This window comes from Myotis davidii, unplaced genomic scaffold (genome assembly GCF_000327345.1).
Source record: "Myotis davidii unplaced genomic scaffold, ASM32734v1 scaffold299, whole genome shotgun sequence".
NCBI lineage: Eukaryota > Metazoa > Chordata > Mammalia > Chiroptera > Vespertilionidae > Myotis > Myotis davidii.
Genome location: NW_006293088.1, coordinates 5,129,227 through 5,142,920, shown reverse-complemented (window position 1 = coordinate 5,142,920; position 13,694 = coordinate 5,129,227). Strand labels below are relative to the sequence as shown.

At 55.0% G+C, this 13,694-nt stretch overlaps 1 protein-coding gene across 1 annotated transcript in view; it reads left to right on the top strand.

Annotated features, from left to right (window-relative positions):
* The first annotated feature begins 1,938 nt into the window (after positions 1-1,938).
* Positions 1,939-13,694, top strand: part of PLOD1 (procollagen-lysine, 2-oxoglutarate 5-dioxygenase 1) — a 20,629-nt gene continuing 8,873 nt past the window's right edge. The window contains exons 1-10 of the mRNA XM_015565882.1: positions 1,939-2,157; positions 5,276-5,409; positions 6,059-6,222; positions 7,519-7,631; positions 8,993-9,056; positions 10,390-10,487; positions 11,243-11,344; positions 11,856-11,987; positions 12,328-12,449; positions 13,415-13,519. Coding sequence (XP_015421368.1) covers positions 1,954-2,157; positions 5,276-5,409; positions 6,059-6,222; positions 7,519-7,631; positions 8,993-9,056; positions 10,390-10,487; positions 11,243-11,344; positions 11,856-11,987; positions 12,328-12,449; positions 13,415-13,519 — 1,238 coding nt within the window. The 5' untranslated portion in view covers positions 1,939-1,953. The remainder of the gene's footprint in view (positions 2,158-5,275; positions 5,410-6,058; positions 6,223-7,518; positions 7,632-8,992; positions 9,057-10,389; positions 10,488-11,242; positions 11,345-11,855; positions 11,988-12,327; positions 12,450-13,414; positions 13,520-13,694) is intronic.

Below are 13,694 nucleotides of genomic sequence, written 5' to 3'. Positions count from 1 at the left end.
GCTCTGGGCCAGTGCACACCCCCTCCGCTCTGCCAGCTCTGCCAGCTCTGCCAGGCTGGGCGGGCCCCTTTGTTCTTTTTCTTTTTATTTTTTTTAATCCTCACCTGAGGACATGGTTTTTTATTTAATTTATTTATTTTAAAATAAATTTGTATTGATTTCAGAGAGGAAGGGAGAGGGAGAGAGAGATAAAAAACATCACTAATGAGAGAGAATCATTGATTGGCTGCCTCCTGCACGCCCCCCAACTGGGATTGAGCCTGCAATCTGGGCCTGTGCCCTGACTGGACCTGTGACCTCCTGGTTCATAGGCCAGGCTTATTGATTTGAGAGAGTGAGAGAGATCAATAGGTTGTCTCTCACCTGGGGATTGATCTACAACCTAGGTATGTGCCCTGTTGGGGAATTGAGCCTGAAACCTTTGGGTTATGGGAGGATGCTCAACCACATGAGACACAACCCTTAATTCTTGGTTCCTCTTGACTTCCTAGGGTGGGAGTGCGGGTGCCTCACCTGCCTTTGCTGGTCTGGTCACACCACTTAGTGGGTCTATTCACCCAGGAAAGTGTTAAGTCCTGGACCCCAGGGAAGAAAGGGTCACCCAGTGGAACACTGATGAGTGCTGCAAAGTGGGGTCCTGCCCCTGAGGGCAGGAAAAATCCGAGAAGGCTTCATAGAGGTGGTGGGGAAGAGGCATCGCTGTCACTGGCCCTGGGACCTGGAGGAAGGTTAGGGAAAGGGCAGGGAGGGAGCCCTGGGAGGAGGGATGCACCCAGCAAGGTGAGACTTCTGGTTGGAGGAGGCCCAGTCACTGCTGGAGGGAATGAGTGATCAGCAAGGGCCTTGAATGCCAGAGCAAGGCGTTTGCTTCTCATTCATCGTCACCAGTAACAGCTCTTAGCCTGTGCCAGCATCCCAACAGGACTTTACAGGCCTGATCTCCTGGAGTTAGTCCAGAAGCCTGGGAAGAAGGTATTGTGATTAATCCTGATTCTACAAGGGAGGGAGAAACTGAAGGCAGAAAGGTCAGGGACTTGCCCAAGGTCACATAGCAGGTAAGGAGCAGAGCTAGGACTCCGACCAGAGCCTTCACTACTCAGAGGATTCAGCCTCAAAGTGTGGTCTGGGAAGGGCTTCCCCAGGGTTCCCAGAGATGCTTTCTGGGGAGTCGTTTCCCATGGGTTCCATTGTACAGGTGAAGCTGCACTACAGAGCCTGGGAGAGGTCCATTGTTAAAAAGGTAATACAGCCCTGGCCAGTGTGTTCAGTGGTTAGAGCATTGGCCCAAACACCAAAGGGTCCCGGGTTCAATTCCTGGTTAAGGGCACATACCTGGGTTGCAGGTTCAATCCCAGCTCCAGTTGGGGTCCTGTGGGAGACCACCAATCCATGTGTCTCTCACACATAGATGTTTCTGCCTCTCCCCCTCCATCTCCGTCTCTCTGCACATCAATGGAAAAAATATCCTCAGGTGAGGGTTAACAAACAAACAAAAAAAGGTAATACAGCTGCTCTGGTCAATGGCCAGGATTTCAAGGCGGTTTCCACTCCTGGCCGACTCATTGGTTCTCATGGTGTTGGGAGAATCCAAGGTTGAGTGAGACTCAGCAAGAGAGTCTATAGGGATTGATTAGCAATGTCTGCTCTGGGTGCAGTGTGGATAGTGGAGGCTGCCTCCGGGCTAATGTCCAGCGTGGGCCGGAGAGGTCCTCCCAGAATGCAGCATTCAGAGCGATTCCTTCCCTCCGCCCCTGTGCCTGGCCCAGAGCCCCCTAAAGCCAGAGAGGCCCAGTCCCACAATGCAAGATGCGGACACCTCTGCTCTGGACACTTCCTGTCATGTTGGTCAGTTGCAGGTGAATGGAGCCCTGGAAGAGAATCTGGAGACCCAGGTTACATCCCAGCTCCGTCACTAACCAACGGAGTGATCTTGGGCACATCCCTTCCTCTATAATGGAAATGGGGCCTCGGCCTGTGGGATTTGACAAGAGCAGCGGCCTGCCCCTACCTGTCACCTGTCCTCCTCCTCCTCCATCCCATTCACCACCCCCTTCTCTGTCCCTAGACAACCTCTTAGTTCTCACGGTGGCCACGAAGGAGACCGAGGGGTTCCGACGCTTCAAGCGCTCAGCCCAGTTCTTCAATTACAAGATCCAGGTAAGGGGCTCCCCAGGCCGGGCAGAGACAGCCGAGGAGTGCAGGGGGAGTCCAGGAGCTGCGTGTCCACCTTCCCCAACTGACTTGGAGCCACAGGGTGCGGGACCACGGCCAGCGTGGCCTGGGTTCAAAGACCTGGAGAAAGGGCTGCGCGCAAATGAATACACAAGACGAGAAATATAAATTTGGAAATTATGGGGGAAGCCAGTTGTGAACTTGGTTCTAGGCATCAAGTTCCACCGAGGCTCCAGCAGTTCCCATCTGCTTTTTATTTACTAGAATACACAATTGCCTTTTAGGAATGCAAACAGACTTATCAAAGGTGTTGTTTGGGAAACAGTAAAGAGATCGTCAAGTTTGAGGGAGTTGCCTTTGGCTATTGAGTCAGCAGTAGGTAATGACAATGCAGTCAGCCTTCTGAATAGCAAAAGCCCCACTCAGCTCTTTGACTGGACTTCTCACATTTATATTAATTACTGTTGATCTTGGCTTTGGGCAATTCCCCCGTCTTTGGTTTCTTAATAGATGCTGATATGCCGCTTGCAGAGCTCAGGTTCTTTTAAGATTTTTATTCCGCATCTGCAGACTAAAATTAAACGTATAAGAACAAGAATGAGCCCTAACCGGTTTGGTTCAGTGGATAGAACATCGGCCTGCGGACTGAAGGGTCCCAGGTTCGATTCTGGTTAAGGGCATGTACCTTGGTTGCTGGCACATCCCCAGTCGTGGGTGTGCAAGAGGCAGCTGATCGAAGTTTCTCTCTCATCAATGTTTCTAACTCTCTATCTCTCTCCCTTCCTCTCTGTACAAAAAAAAAGAACAAGAATGAGACAGACAATAGTGGTTATGCTAAAAGGCAAAAGTAAGGAGAGCCAGTGAAAAGGAGTAAACTCTTTCTTTAAATTGCTGCCAGGCATCTAAGGAATTAGTTTGTAAGTTTGCCTGGAATAATTATACAGTATGCTGCTGTAATTCCAAAATATTAAGGGTGGTGTTATCTTTACCCTAAGCACCAAGAAGGTGATTTTTCATGGACACAAGCAGCGGTAAATAATGTCTTGTTGGGAGTTCCCTATAAGGTACGAATGGAATTATTTAAGCTATGGTTAAAACTATATCGTTTTTTTTAAATATATTTTATTGATTTTTTACAGAGAGGAAGGGAGAGAGATAGAGAGCTAGAAACATCGATGAGAGAGAAACATCGATCAGCTGCCTCCCGCACATCTCCCACTGGGGATGTGCCCGCAACCCAGGTACATGCCCTTGACCGGAATCGAACCCGGGACCCTTCAGTCCGCAGGCCAACGCTCTATCCACTGAGCCAAACCGGTTTCGGCAAAACTATATCGTTTTATTGGTGCAAGTGCAGCAGCTGATTTCCATTGATTATTACTATACACAGACCGTAGGGGCTCCAATCCACAAAAGAAAAATCTGTTATTAAGTTTGCTGCTGGTGGGTGCCATTCATGAAACTTCTTACATAATGGCTTAGTGCGGGGAGGTCTTAGTAATGTTCAATTCTAAATTCTCTTTGCCTCTTCCAGGAGCAAGCATCCACAGTAATTGTATTGAGAGTTTTGCTTCCCCTTCCTTTGGTGTGGATGGTAGCCAGAAAAACCTCTCTTTAATTCTACACACAGAGGAGCAGTAGTTTGATTCTGTGTCATATAAAAAGGGAAGCTGGGTGGGGACACCCATGTAATTATACTTTGCCCATATACTTACTATACTAGGCGGGGGATCAGCCCACATAGGGGTCTTACCCAGGGAGGACTTCCCCATTTGCCCCCGGTGATATTACCGCACAGCTGGTGACTGCCAGCCTGGCAACAAAGATGTACTCAGGCGTTCTAGGGGTTCTGGTCTCTCCACAAATTCGCTCAGCTTTCTGGACGTTTTTATCACCCCCCAGGTCATCTCTGGGCTATTTTTTAAAAAATATATTTTATTGATTTTTTACAGAGAGGAAGGGAGAAGGATAGAGAGTTAGAAACATCGATAAGAGAGAAACATCGATCAGCTGCCTCCTGCACACTCCCCACTGGGGATGTGCCCGCAACCAAGGTACATGCCTTTGACCGGAATCGACCCTGGGACCCTTGAGTCCGCAGGCCAATGCTCTATCCACTGAGCCAAACTGGTTAGGGCCATCTCTGGGCTATTTATCGTCTGCTGTGTTTGTCTCCCACTCCTTATCTTCAGTGTGTTGCCTGGGGCTGCTGCTGTCTATGGCTGGGGTAGCCGATTGTCTACAGCTGCAACAGGGGGAACTTCTGTACACTTGAATGTTGGAAATGAGTTAGGAAAAGCAAGAGGGAGAAAGACATAGCAAAATCCACGATGGGCTGGAGAGTGTGGGGAGTGTGAGACTGGAGAAGTGTGTGGTGGTGCTCAATGTAGTGTGCACGGGCTCATGGGGGGCGGGGGGCGGGGGGCGAGGGAGTGGCTAGGTTAGAGGGCACTGGCATTTCACAGCTCCCCCGGGTGATTTGGGGCTGCCCACAGTCTGGAGACCTCACTGTCCAAACACTCCTCTGAAGAAGCACGGGCTGTGCCCAGTCCTTGGAGTCATGGGTGTGTGTCCTCTGTGTCTGGCCCATGGGGCTGAGCCCACAGGGAGGCATTTCTCCGTTTAGCTGAGCGTGCTGAGTGCCTCCTGTGTCAGGCACAATGGTAGGCACCAGGGCTGATGGACAACACAAGCCACGTCTCTGCCTATACAACTTGCAATCGAGCTGCATTAAGCCAGAAAGAACCTGTGTTCGCTCACATGAATGAGATTTGAAACAGGGTCATTGCTTCAGGCACAGATGGATCCAGGGGTTCAAGCATGGTTAAGTCTTTGTCTTTTTTTGTGTGTGTGTGTCTTTAGGCCCTGTTTGTTTTCATTTGCAGACATACTCTCTGTATGTGGTGGCAAGGTGGCCACCAGCTTCTTAACCTCAGCAGAAAAGGCAGTCTTTCCTTAATTTTAATAGAGCAGTCCCAGGGAAGACTCTGATAGGCTCTTCTTGGGTCACATGCTCACACCATGGCTGTGGGAGAAGGAGGGATGGGACACAGACTGGTCATGCATGGTCACTTGACCATCTTTAATGGGCCTTTCTCTGCAGGCTCTGGGCCTGGGGGAGGACTGGCATGGAGAGAAGGCAACATCGGCGGGTGGAGGGCTAAAGGTTCGGCTGCTAAAGAAAGCTCTGGAGAAGCATGCAGACAAGGAGAACCTGGTCATTCTCTTCACAGACAGGTCAGCGGCTGGGGGGCTACCTGGGCGGGTACCTCAGCAGGGAGATAGAGGAATATTTTTTTATTTAAAAAATACATATTTTTATTGATTTCAGAGAGGAAGGGAGAGGGAGAGAGATAGGAACATCAATGACGAGAGAGACTCAGCCGCCTCTTGCACGCCCCACACTGGGGATCGATCCTGTAACCTGGGCACATGCCCTGCCCGGAAATCAAACCGTGACCTCCTGGTTCCTAGGTCAGTGCTCAACCTCTGAGCCACATCAGCTGGGCACGAGGAATATTTTAAATTGAGGTTCTCCCAGGACATCTGAAATGGGAGATCACTCTAGCTAAGGTTGTCTAAGTCTTAGGGGGTCTGTGTATCCCAGGAGAGACCCTCTGGTGTAGCCCACTCCCGATCTTGGTGAAAAGATGGGTGGGGGACCTGCCCAGGGACAAGCCACACTCTCAGTGGGAGAAGGGGATGGGTTATGGGGACCATCTCTCTGTCCTGGGTAGGGTGGAAACATGGCGGGCCGGGCCAGGGACAGTAGGGCGGACCCATTCCCTAGATTGGGAGCAGGGGATTGTAGAAGCCTCGATCCAGGTCTCCTGGGCCCTCTCCACACTCCTGCTCACCTCTGCCCGTCTTCTGGCTCCGGCTGCAGCTACGACGTGGTGTTTGCCTCGGGGCCCCGGGAGCTCCTGAAGAAGTTCCGGCAGGCCAGGAGCCAGGTGGTCTTCTCGGCCGAGGAGCTCATCTACCCCGACCGCAGGCTGGAGGCCAAGTACCCAGTGGTGTCTGACGGCAAGAGGTTCCTGGGCTCTGGAGGTGAGGAGCTGAGACCGGGCTGGGCAGGCCCCAGAGGAACCCACCGCTGCCTCTGTGAGGTTCCTCACTTGCTCGTTGTCCACAGGATGTCACTCATGTCCCAAACACAGGCTCTCCTGAGTAGAATTCCTGATTCTTTAATCCTTAAACTTTCCATCTGCATAGGGCGAAACCTGCCCTCCTGCCCTCCCCCACCTCAGTCCTTTGGTCCCATTTCAAAAGATCTCTTGCCCTGGCCAGGTTGAGTGGCTGAGAGACCCTGGTGATAGCCAGGTGATACGGAGAAGATAGGAGAGAATGTTTAAAACAAAATCCTCACCCTGGCCACCGGGGTTCAGTTGGTTGGAGCATTGCCCAGTAGAGCAAAAGGTTAAGGGTTCAATTCCCAGTTAGGGCACATACCTAGGTTGCTGGTTCACATTGATGTGTCTCTCGTTCCCTTCCTCTTTCTCTAAAATCAATAAACATATCCTCTGGGGAGGATGAAAAAACATCTCCCGAATCTGCCCTGAGGTCCGCACCCACTGCCGCTGCCTCACTGGGTTCCTGGCATCCAGCAGTCAGCACACTGTCCCGCCAGCCCCACCCCCGCCCTTCCAGTCCATGCTCCACCCAGCAGCCAGAGGCAAATCCACACTCATCACTCAGTGGCTTCCCACTGCAGTGGCTTCCATATTTTATGCTGAATTTCTCTGTCCAGCCACAGAAGCCACTTCTTCCCACGGGCCGAGAGAGTTGGCACAGTCCAGATGGCCTGGCCCTGGGGTACAGGTGTCCCCTGGGGCAGGGCCCTCCCTGGCTGCCCACCTTCTTCCATTTCTCTCCTTTCACCAGCCTTCCCCATAACCAGGGATCTGTGTGGGGTTTTCCCTTTAAGCCCCCATGTGCTGTGTGCCCTTGGCCCAGCCTCTGCCCTTCTCTGGGCCAAGTTTCCCAGGTAACTATGGGAAAAGGGCTCCAGCTTGCGCCCACCAGCTCTGCTCTCTAGGAACTCCTGGTGTAATCCATTCATTCACCATCTGTGTGGAGCCCAGCATCTAAGCTGGTATAGTTTAGTGGGCACCATTGGTCTTTCTCTCTGGGCTCGGTGGGAACTTGCACTAAATGACACTCACTGGCAGACTGTGTCCAGCCGATGGACATCACCTCCTCTCAATCTAGGGGGACTTCTGAGAAGAGGCAGGGCTTGTGGATAAAGGAGTGGGACATGGAGGAGAGGGGAGGCTGGGAAGAGGCCCCTAGCTTGGAGGCTGGAAGCTAAGTATCTGTTTCTGTGTGTCCTCACGCAACCCCCAGGCTTCATCGGTTATGCCCCCAGCCTCAGCAAGCTGGTGGCCGAGTGGGAGGGCCAGGACAGTGACAGCGACCAGCTCTTTTACACCAAGATCTTCTTGGACAAGGAGAAGAGGGTAAGAGTCAGCAGGTGGGGCTGGGGAGACCTGATCCCAAGGGCCAGGCTGCACTGGGAGCAGCTCCTGTAGGTCTTGAATCCCTGGGTTGGCCTTGACACCCCCATTTATCCATTCATCGATTCACTCATTTATTCAGAAGATCTTGATTGGCCGCCCACTGTGTGGGAGACACCGAAAGGTGCAGGGCTGGGATACGGCAATGAACAAGAGAGCTGGGGTCTGCGCCCTCATGGTCTTGAGGTGGGGAGACAGGAGTTTACAACCTCATGTCAGGTGATGGTGATGGTGTTGAAAAGAATGACACTGTGCCTGGGGGCGTCTAGGGGGGCTGATGAGAGTTTGACAGGCCACTGCTGAGCCTGGCTCAAAGAGGCAGGGGTCGTCGAGGGGAGCGGAGGTAGCCGAACCAGGCCAGTGCAGCCCCAGCCCCAGCCCCAGCCAGGAGCCTCTGGGTAGAGAGGAAACTCAGGGTGCTCTTAGGTGTTAGAATTCCTGCATTCTGCCCTGCTTACCTCCCCATCCTCCACCCATGCTGTGCTGTGTGACCTTGGGTAATTCCCTTCCCCTCTCTGGGCCTCAGTTTTTATCATCCACCGAATGATGAAATGAAGTAGTCGGGCCTGTGCAGTGGAAACTATAAACTTGATCTTTCGTTCACGCAGTCCTTCCTCCTTCCCCTTTGCTTCCAGTGACATCACCGCAGAAGCCCGGGGACTAAGCCATGAAAATGGAGCTGCTCTGCTTGGGATGAGGGCGGAGCCTAGAGCGCCCCTTGCCCTCTCTCGGCCTGGCCGTGGGCTCCATGAGACACAGTGGAGTGGAACAGGCAGCATTGTGCCCATGAATAGGGATTTCAGGGCCCAGTTACCTGGGTTCTAATGCCAGTCAGCTACTTACTAGCTGTGTAACCTTGGGCATGTTACCCAACCTCTCTGTGCCTTGTTTTTTAAATCTGTCAAATGCAGTGAGGATGGCATTTTCCCAGAGGGTGTTGTGTGGGTTAAATTAATTAACGTGGATATAGCACTTAGAATAGCGATTGGCACACAGTCAAGCACTAAACAGTGTTGGTTATTACTAGGGTGCTTGTTGCAGTGGAACCCGCTGTTTCCTTAGATTCCTTCCAGTGCCGAGAGCCCCTGGTTCTCTGTAAATGGGGCCACTCGGCCCGTAGATCCCAGGGGCTTGGCCACTGGCTGGCCTTCCCAGGGCTCCCAGCTGGCCTGATGTGACTGGGCAAAGCGGATGTGGTGAGGAAGAGGCAGAGGTGGGGGGCAGGCTGCCCACAGTGGGTGCAATGGAGCCCTGTCCTTGCCAGGGCCAGTCCCTGATGCAGCCTGATGCCCTGTCTCCTGCAGGAGCGGATCAATATCACCCTGGACCACCGCTGCCGCATCTTCCAGAACCTGGATGGAGCCTTGGGTGAGCAGCCCCTACAGGGAGGGGATGGAGGGAAGGAGAGGGGGATTCAGGCAGGGCCTGAGCCCAAGGGGGAGAGAGGCTTGGTTCCTCTCTGTGGGTCCTGCTGGGAGGTCGCTCTCCTCATCCCCAGGTCCTCAGAGACCACCTGGGGCAGAGCTGTATGTCCCTGTGGGTGGAGAAAGGAGGGTCATGAGGTCAGCTTACCGAATTCACCCAACACCAGGGCAGGGAAGCAGCCTGCCAGCCTGGTAATGCCCACAGCAGGTACCCACCCTGCCCCCCAACCCCGGTCCTCACAGGTGAGCCTGCTTCACCTCCCCCTCTGCCCTCCACCTCCAGCTGATGGCTTCCTGGCCTGGGGGCAGGGGCTGACCTGGCAGGGAGTTCTTGAAACTCCAAAGCCCTTGGGCTGACCCCAGGTCCTTGGCTGGTGATGGCATTGCTTTGCCACTAGCTTGCTGGGTGACTTCAGGCCAGACACATACACACACACCTCAGGCCTCAGTTTCCCCGTCTTTAGAAAAGAGAATTTGGACCCGATCACTGATTGGTGAATTTATGGTATAAATGGACCCTTTGGAGAATTGAGGAAAGCCCTGGCCCTCTCCCAGGAAGGTGTGGGAACATCACACCCTTTGGCTGTGGCCTCTGGGAGTTCCTGAGCCTAGGTTAATAAACTGGGCCCGATTCACCCCGTGAGGGCCAGGAGCTTGCACAGGGGGGCTCCCCTCTCATGGTCACCCCCACAAAGCCCCCCTCCCCAGGATTTCCCAGGCCTTGGCAAAGGCTGCTCTGGGTTATATAACTGTCGAACAAGGTAGCTTCCTGTCTTACGTGCAGACTAAGAGGGTCCTAGCATGGGGATTAGGGCTCTCTCTACCAGACCAGGATCTGTCCCCTGTCCCTCCCAGGCTGCCCTGTGTCGCTGGCATGTACTCAGGGCTGCTCTGCATGCCTGTTGGAGCGGGCGCCTCCCAGACCCTGCCAGCGGGGCTTCCCTGAGCTGTGTCTGGAGCTGGGATATTTCAGTCTCCACTTCCTCCCATCCCTGGCTTCCAGCTCTCATCAGTAATCACAGTAACTGATGTGGGTTTCTGTGGATTCCATGCTCACCCTGTGCCAGGCACGGTGCTAAGTGCTCACTGGACATACAGTCCTCCCACTCTTATCCCCATTTTACAGATGAGGAAACTGAGGCGCTGAGAGGTGAAATACTAACCTACGGGGATACCCTGCTCACTGGGGGAGAGCTGGGATTTGAGCCCAGCCTGTCAGCCCCTGAGTTTGGCCTCTGGGTCTGACGCTGGGTGGCACTGTGATTTCTCACCCCCAGATGAGGTTGTGCTGAAGTTTGAAATGGGCCACGTTCGAGCTCGCAACCTGGCCTACGACACCCTCCCAGTCCTGATTCATGGCAACGGACCCACCAAGGTAGGAGGGGCCCCAGGCCCTGGGGAGTGTGGGAGGGGGTCAGCTTCTCCTTGGGGCCAGGGCCACCCACCTAGTGCCCGAGAGTTTGTGGGCATTGCCCTCAAATCTGAGTTCAACATGGAGCCTCTTTCGCTGACGCCCTATTCATCCTGCTGGACCGCAGGGCACAAAGGAAGCCACTGCCCCCGCCCAGGCCCAGGCTCGCTGCCCAAGTCACCCACACTCCGTCACCCCAGGGCAGGCTCGTTTGCTCATTTAAGAAATATTTATTGAATGTTTGCACCAGGGCATGAGGCCTGGTCAGTCATGAACAGGACAGACTGGCCCCCTTGCTCCTGGAGCTACAGATGGGCCCTGAGGAACTGGCCCCTGGTTCACACCACAATTCTCTGAGGGAGAGGTCCTCAACTACCCGAATCATAATCAATGGAAGGGAGAGGAAGGGGGATGTGTTAAAACGCAGAATTTCCGCCCCTGCCCACAAGCTGGCCAGTGGAAATCTCGAAGGGGCGTGGCCCGGGAATCTGCATTTTACAAGCTCTCAGCCCATCCTGAGATGAAAAAGCACCAGGGCGCCAAGCCCTCCCTCAGCTGTGGTGACCTCAGGGGATGCGCATGCCCTCTTCAAGGCCCACCCAAAACAAGGTCACGTTCCTGCTCCCTCAGGGGTGGCAGCCGGCTGGGGCCCAGGAAGGTAGGCCTCAGGGTTGCAGGTCGATGGGACTGGCACCTCTCAGACCCCTCGTCCCCCACAGCTGCAGCTGAACTACCTGGGCAACTACATCCCGCGCTTCTGGACCTTCGAGACTGGCTGTGTTGTGTGTGACGAGGGCCTACGAAGCCTCAAGGGCATCGGGGTAAGGCCGCCAGAAGCCGGGGCGGGGGAAGATGGGTGATTCTGGAAGAGACTATTGTCTTTGGTGGAAGGTAGAGGGATTACCTCCCTGTCTGGGGTTCCATCCTGCTCCTCACCAGGCACCTCCTCCTGGAAGCCTTCTCAGACTACACATGGCTCCACATTTCCCCCGATGCCTGCCTTCCAATTTTTCTGCCTGGTCGTTCAGGCGCTCCTGCAGCCCCATCACACCTTCTTCCTCATTTGTGGCCCCACATCACACCCCATGCCAGCCAAGCTCCCCAACAGTCTGCCATCAACTAGTCCTCGCCCCGAGTCAGGGCTCACACGACTGCTGGTCCCCAGCAGGGGCAGCCTCCTGCCTCCCTGCCAGTCCCTGCCTCTGCCCACCTGTCCATCCTACCCAGAGCTCCCTGGCCCAGGCCCCTTGCCTGCTAGGGCCGCACACCTCTGGCTCAGGGGTGGCTCCGTGGCTGGGCATGGCTGGACTCTGCTGCCCCCTCTCCACGCAGGATGAAGCTCTTCCCTCTGTCCTGGTCGGCGTGTTCATCGAGCAGCCCACGCCGTTCCTGTCCCTGTTCTTCAAGCGGCTCCTGCGCCTCCACTATCCCCAGAAACGGATGCGGCTTTTCATTCACAACCATGTGAGTAGCTGGCACTTGTGGGGTTCCGTGTGGCCCAGCGGAGTCAGCCACCTGGATGTGAGGCCTGTGGGTTGGGGGGGCTGTCCTGGCGGCAGAGGCTCCTAAGAGGCCTGTGGACCTGGCCTGGTCAGGGGAGGATGGTCAAAGGGTGGCCAGGGAGGGCATTCCAGGCAGAGGGTCTGGCCTGGGTGGGCAAAGGCGTGGAGTTTAGGAAAGCAGGTGGCCGGGATGTGCGAGGGATGAAGGGGGGCAGCCTGCAGCAGCAGAAGGTGCCGTGGTCCCTGGGGGGGACTGTGCCCTCTTCCTCAAACCCACCCCCACCCCCTCCCCCCCCCCCCAGGAACAGCACCACAAGGTTCAGGTGGAACAGTTCCTGGCGGAGCATGGCGGCGAGTACCAGTCTGTGAAGCTGGTGGGCCCCGAGGTGCAGGTGGCCAATGCTGATGCCAGGAACATGGGCGTGTGAGTTGGGGGTCAGGGGGGACGTGGTTATCTCTGCTGACAGTGGTGGGCAGAGGGCCATGGTGTCCGGAGCACCAGACTGGGAGACAGGAGTTCGGAAGGCTGGGTGGTCTCCGGCAGGTTCCTGCCCCTCTCTGGGCCTCAGTGTTTCCATCGGTCAGATGGGGAACTAGCCTCGGTCTTGCGATTGGCTGGGGCTGAGCAGTGTCAGCGTTTAGGAAGGACTGGAGGACCGGAAGTCAATAAATGCTGACAACCAGATAAATAATCTCTGACTGCCCCATAATTTATGTTGACTGTAGAAGAATTGGACCGTCCAGATCCGCGGTTGGCGGCCTTCCCCTGAAGGACTAGATTGTGGATCTGTGCGGACCAGCTTTGTGGGCCCCGCCGCAGCCACTCAGCTCTGCTGGGGTAGCGTGAGCGAGCCTGGTTGGGCTCCAACCAAGTTTTATTTATGGACACTGACGTTTGAATTTCTGTGATTCTCGTGCAACTTATTTGATGCTTTCCCCCCAACCAGTTAAACATGTAAAACCATTCTTAGCTCATGAGCCACACGAAACCGGGCAGTGGGCTGGATTTGGATCGTGAATCTTAGTTAAGGCTTTGATACCAGTACCCAGACCCCTCCAGGAAGGCACAACCAGTTTGCCCCGGCCCTGGGCACGGTGGGAGCCTGTCTGTGGGTGGTGCTCTCCCAGTACCAGGGTTTTCGGGGCGCTTGATACCAGTTGTCAAGCTCTGGGCCTTCGTCTTGAGAGTTTGGGATCTGCATCAGGGTTTGGGTCTTGGAATTGGGAGGGGCCTTCAAGGCTACTGGTCCCAACCTGCACCAGGGCGGCCCAACCTCTGTGGCTGGTCCCTGGTGATCGCAAGGTGGGCAGGGGTAGCTCTGCGACCCTGGCTGGGGAGGTTGGCACTGGAGCCCCACCCCAACTGACCCTGCGTCCCCCTGCCTGCAGGGACTTGTGCCGGCAGGACCATGGTTGTACCTACTACTTCAGCGTGGATGCCGACGTGGCCTTGACCGAGCCCCAAATCCTACGACTGCTGATTGAGCAGAACAAGTGAGGCTGTGGGTGGGCTGCGGCTGGCAGACAGATGGGCCCTCCGAGCGGGGCTCCTGGGCTGGCACTGCCCGGGATAGGCCCAGGCCCCTGCTGGGAGCCCTTCCCTGCCTTAGTCCTCCTCCCCTGCCTTGGCCTCGACTACCCTGATCTTGCCCCAGCCTGGCAATCTTGT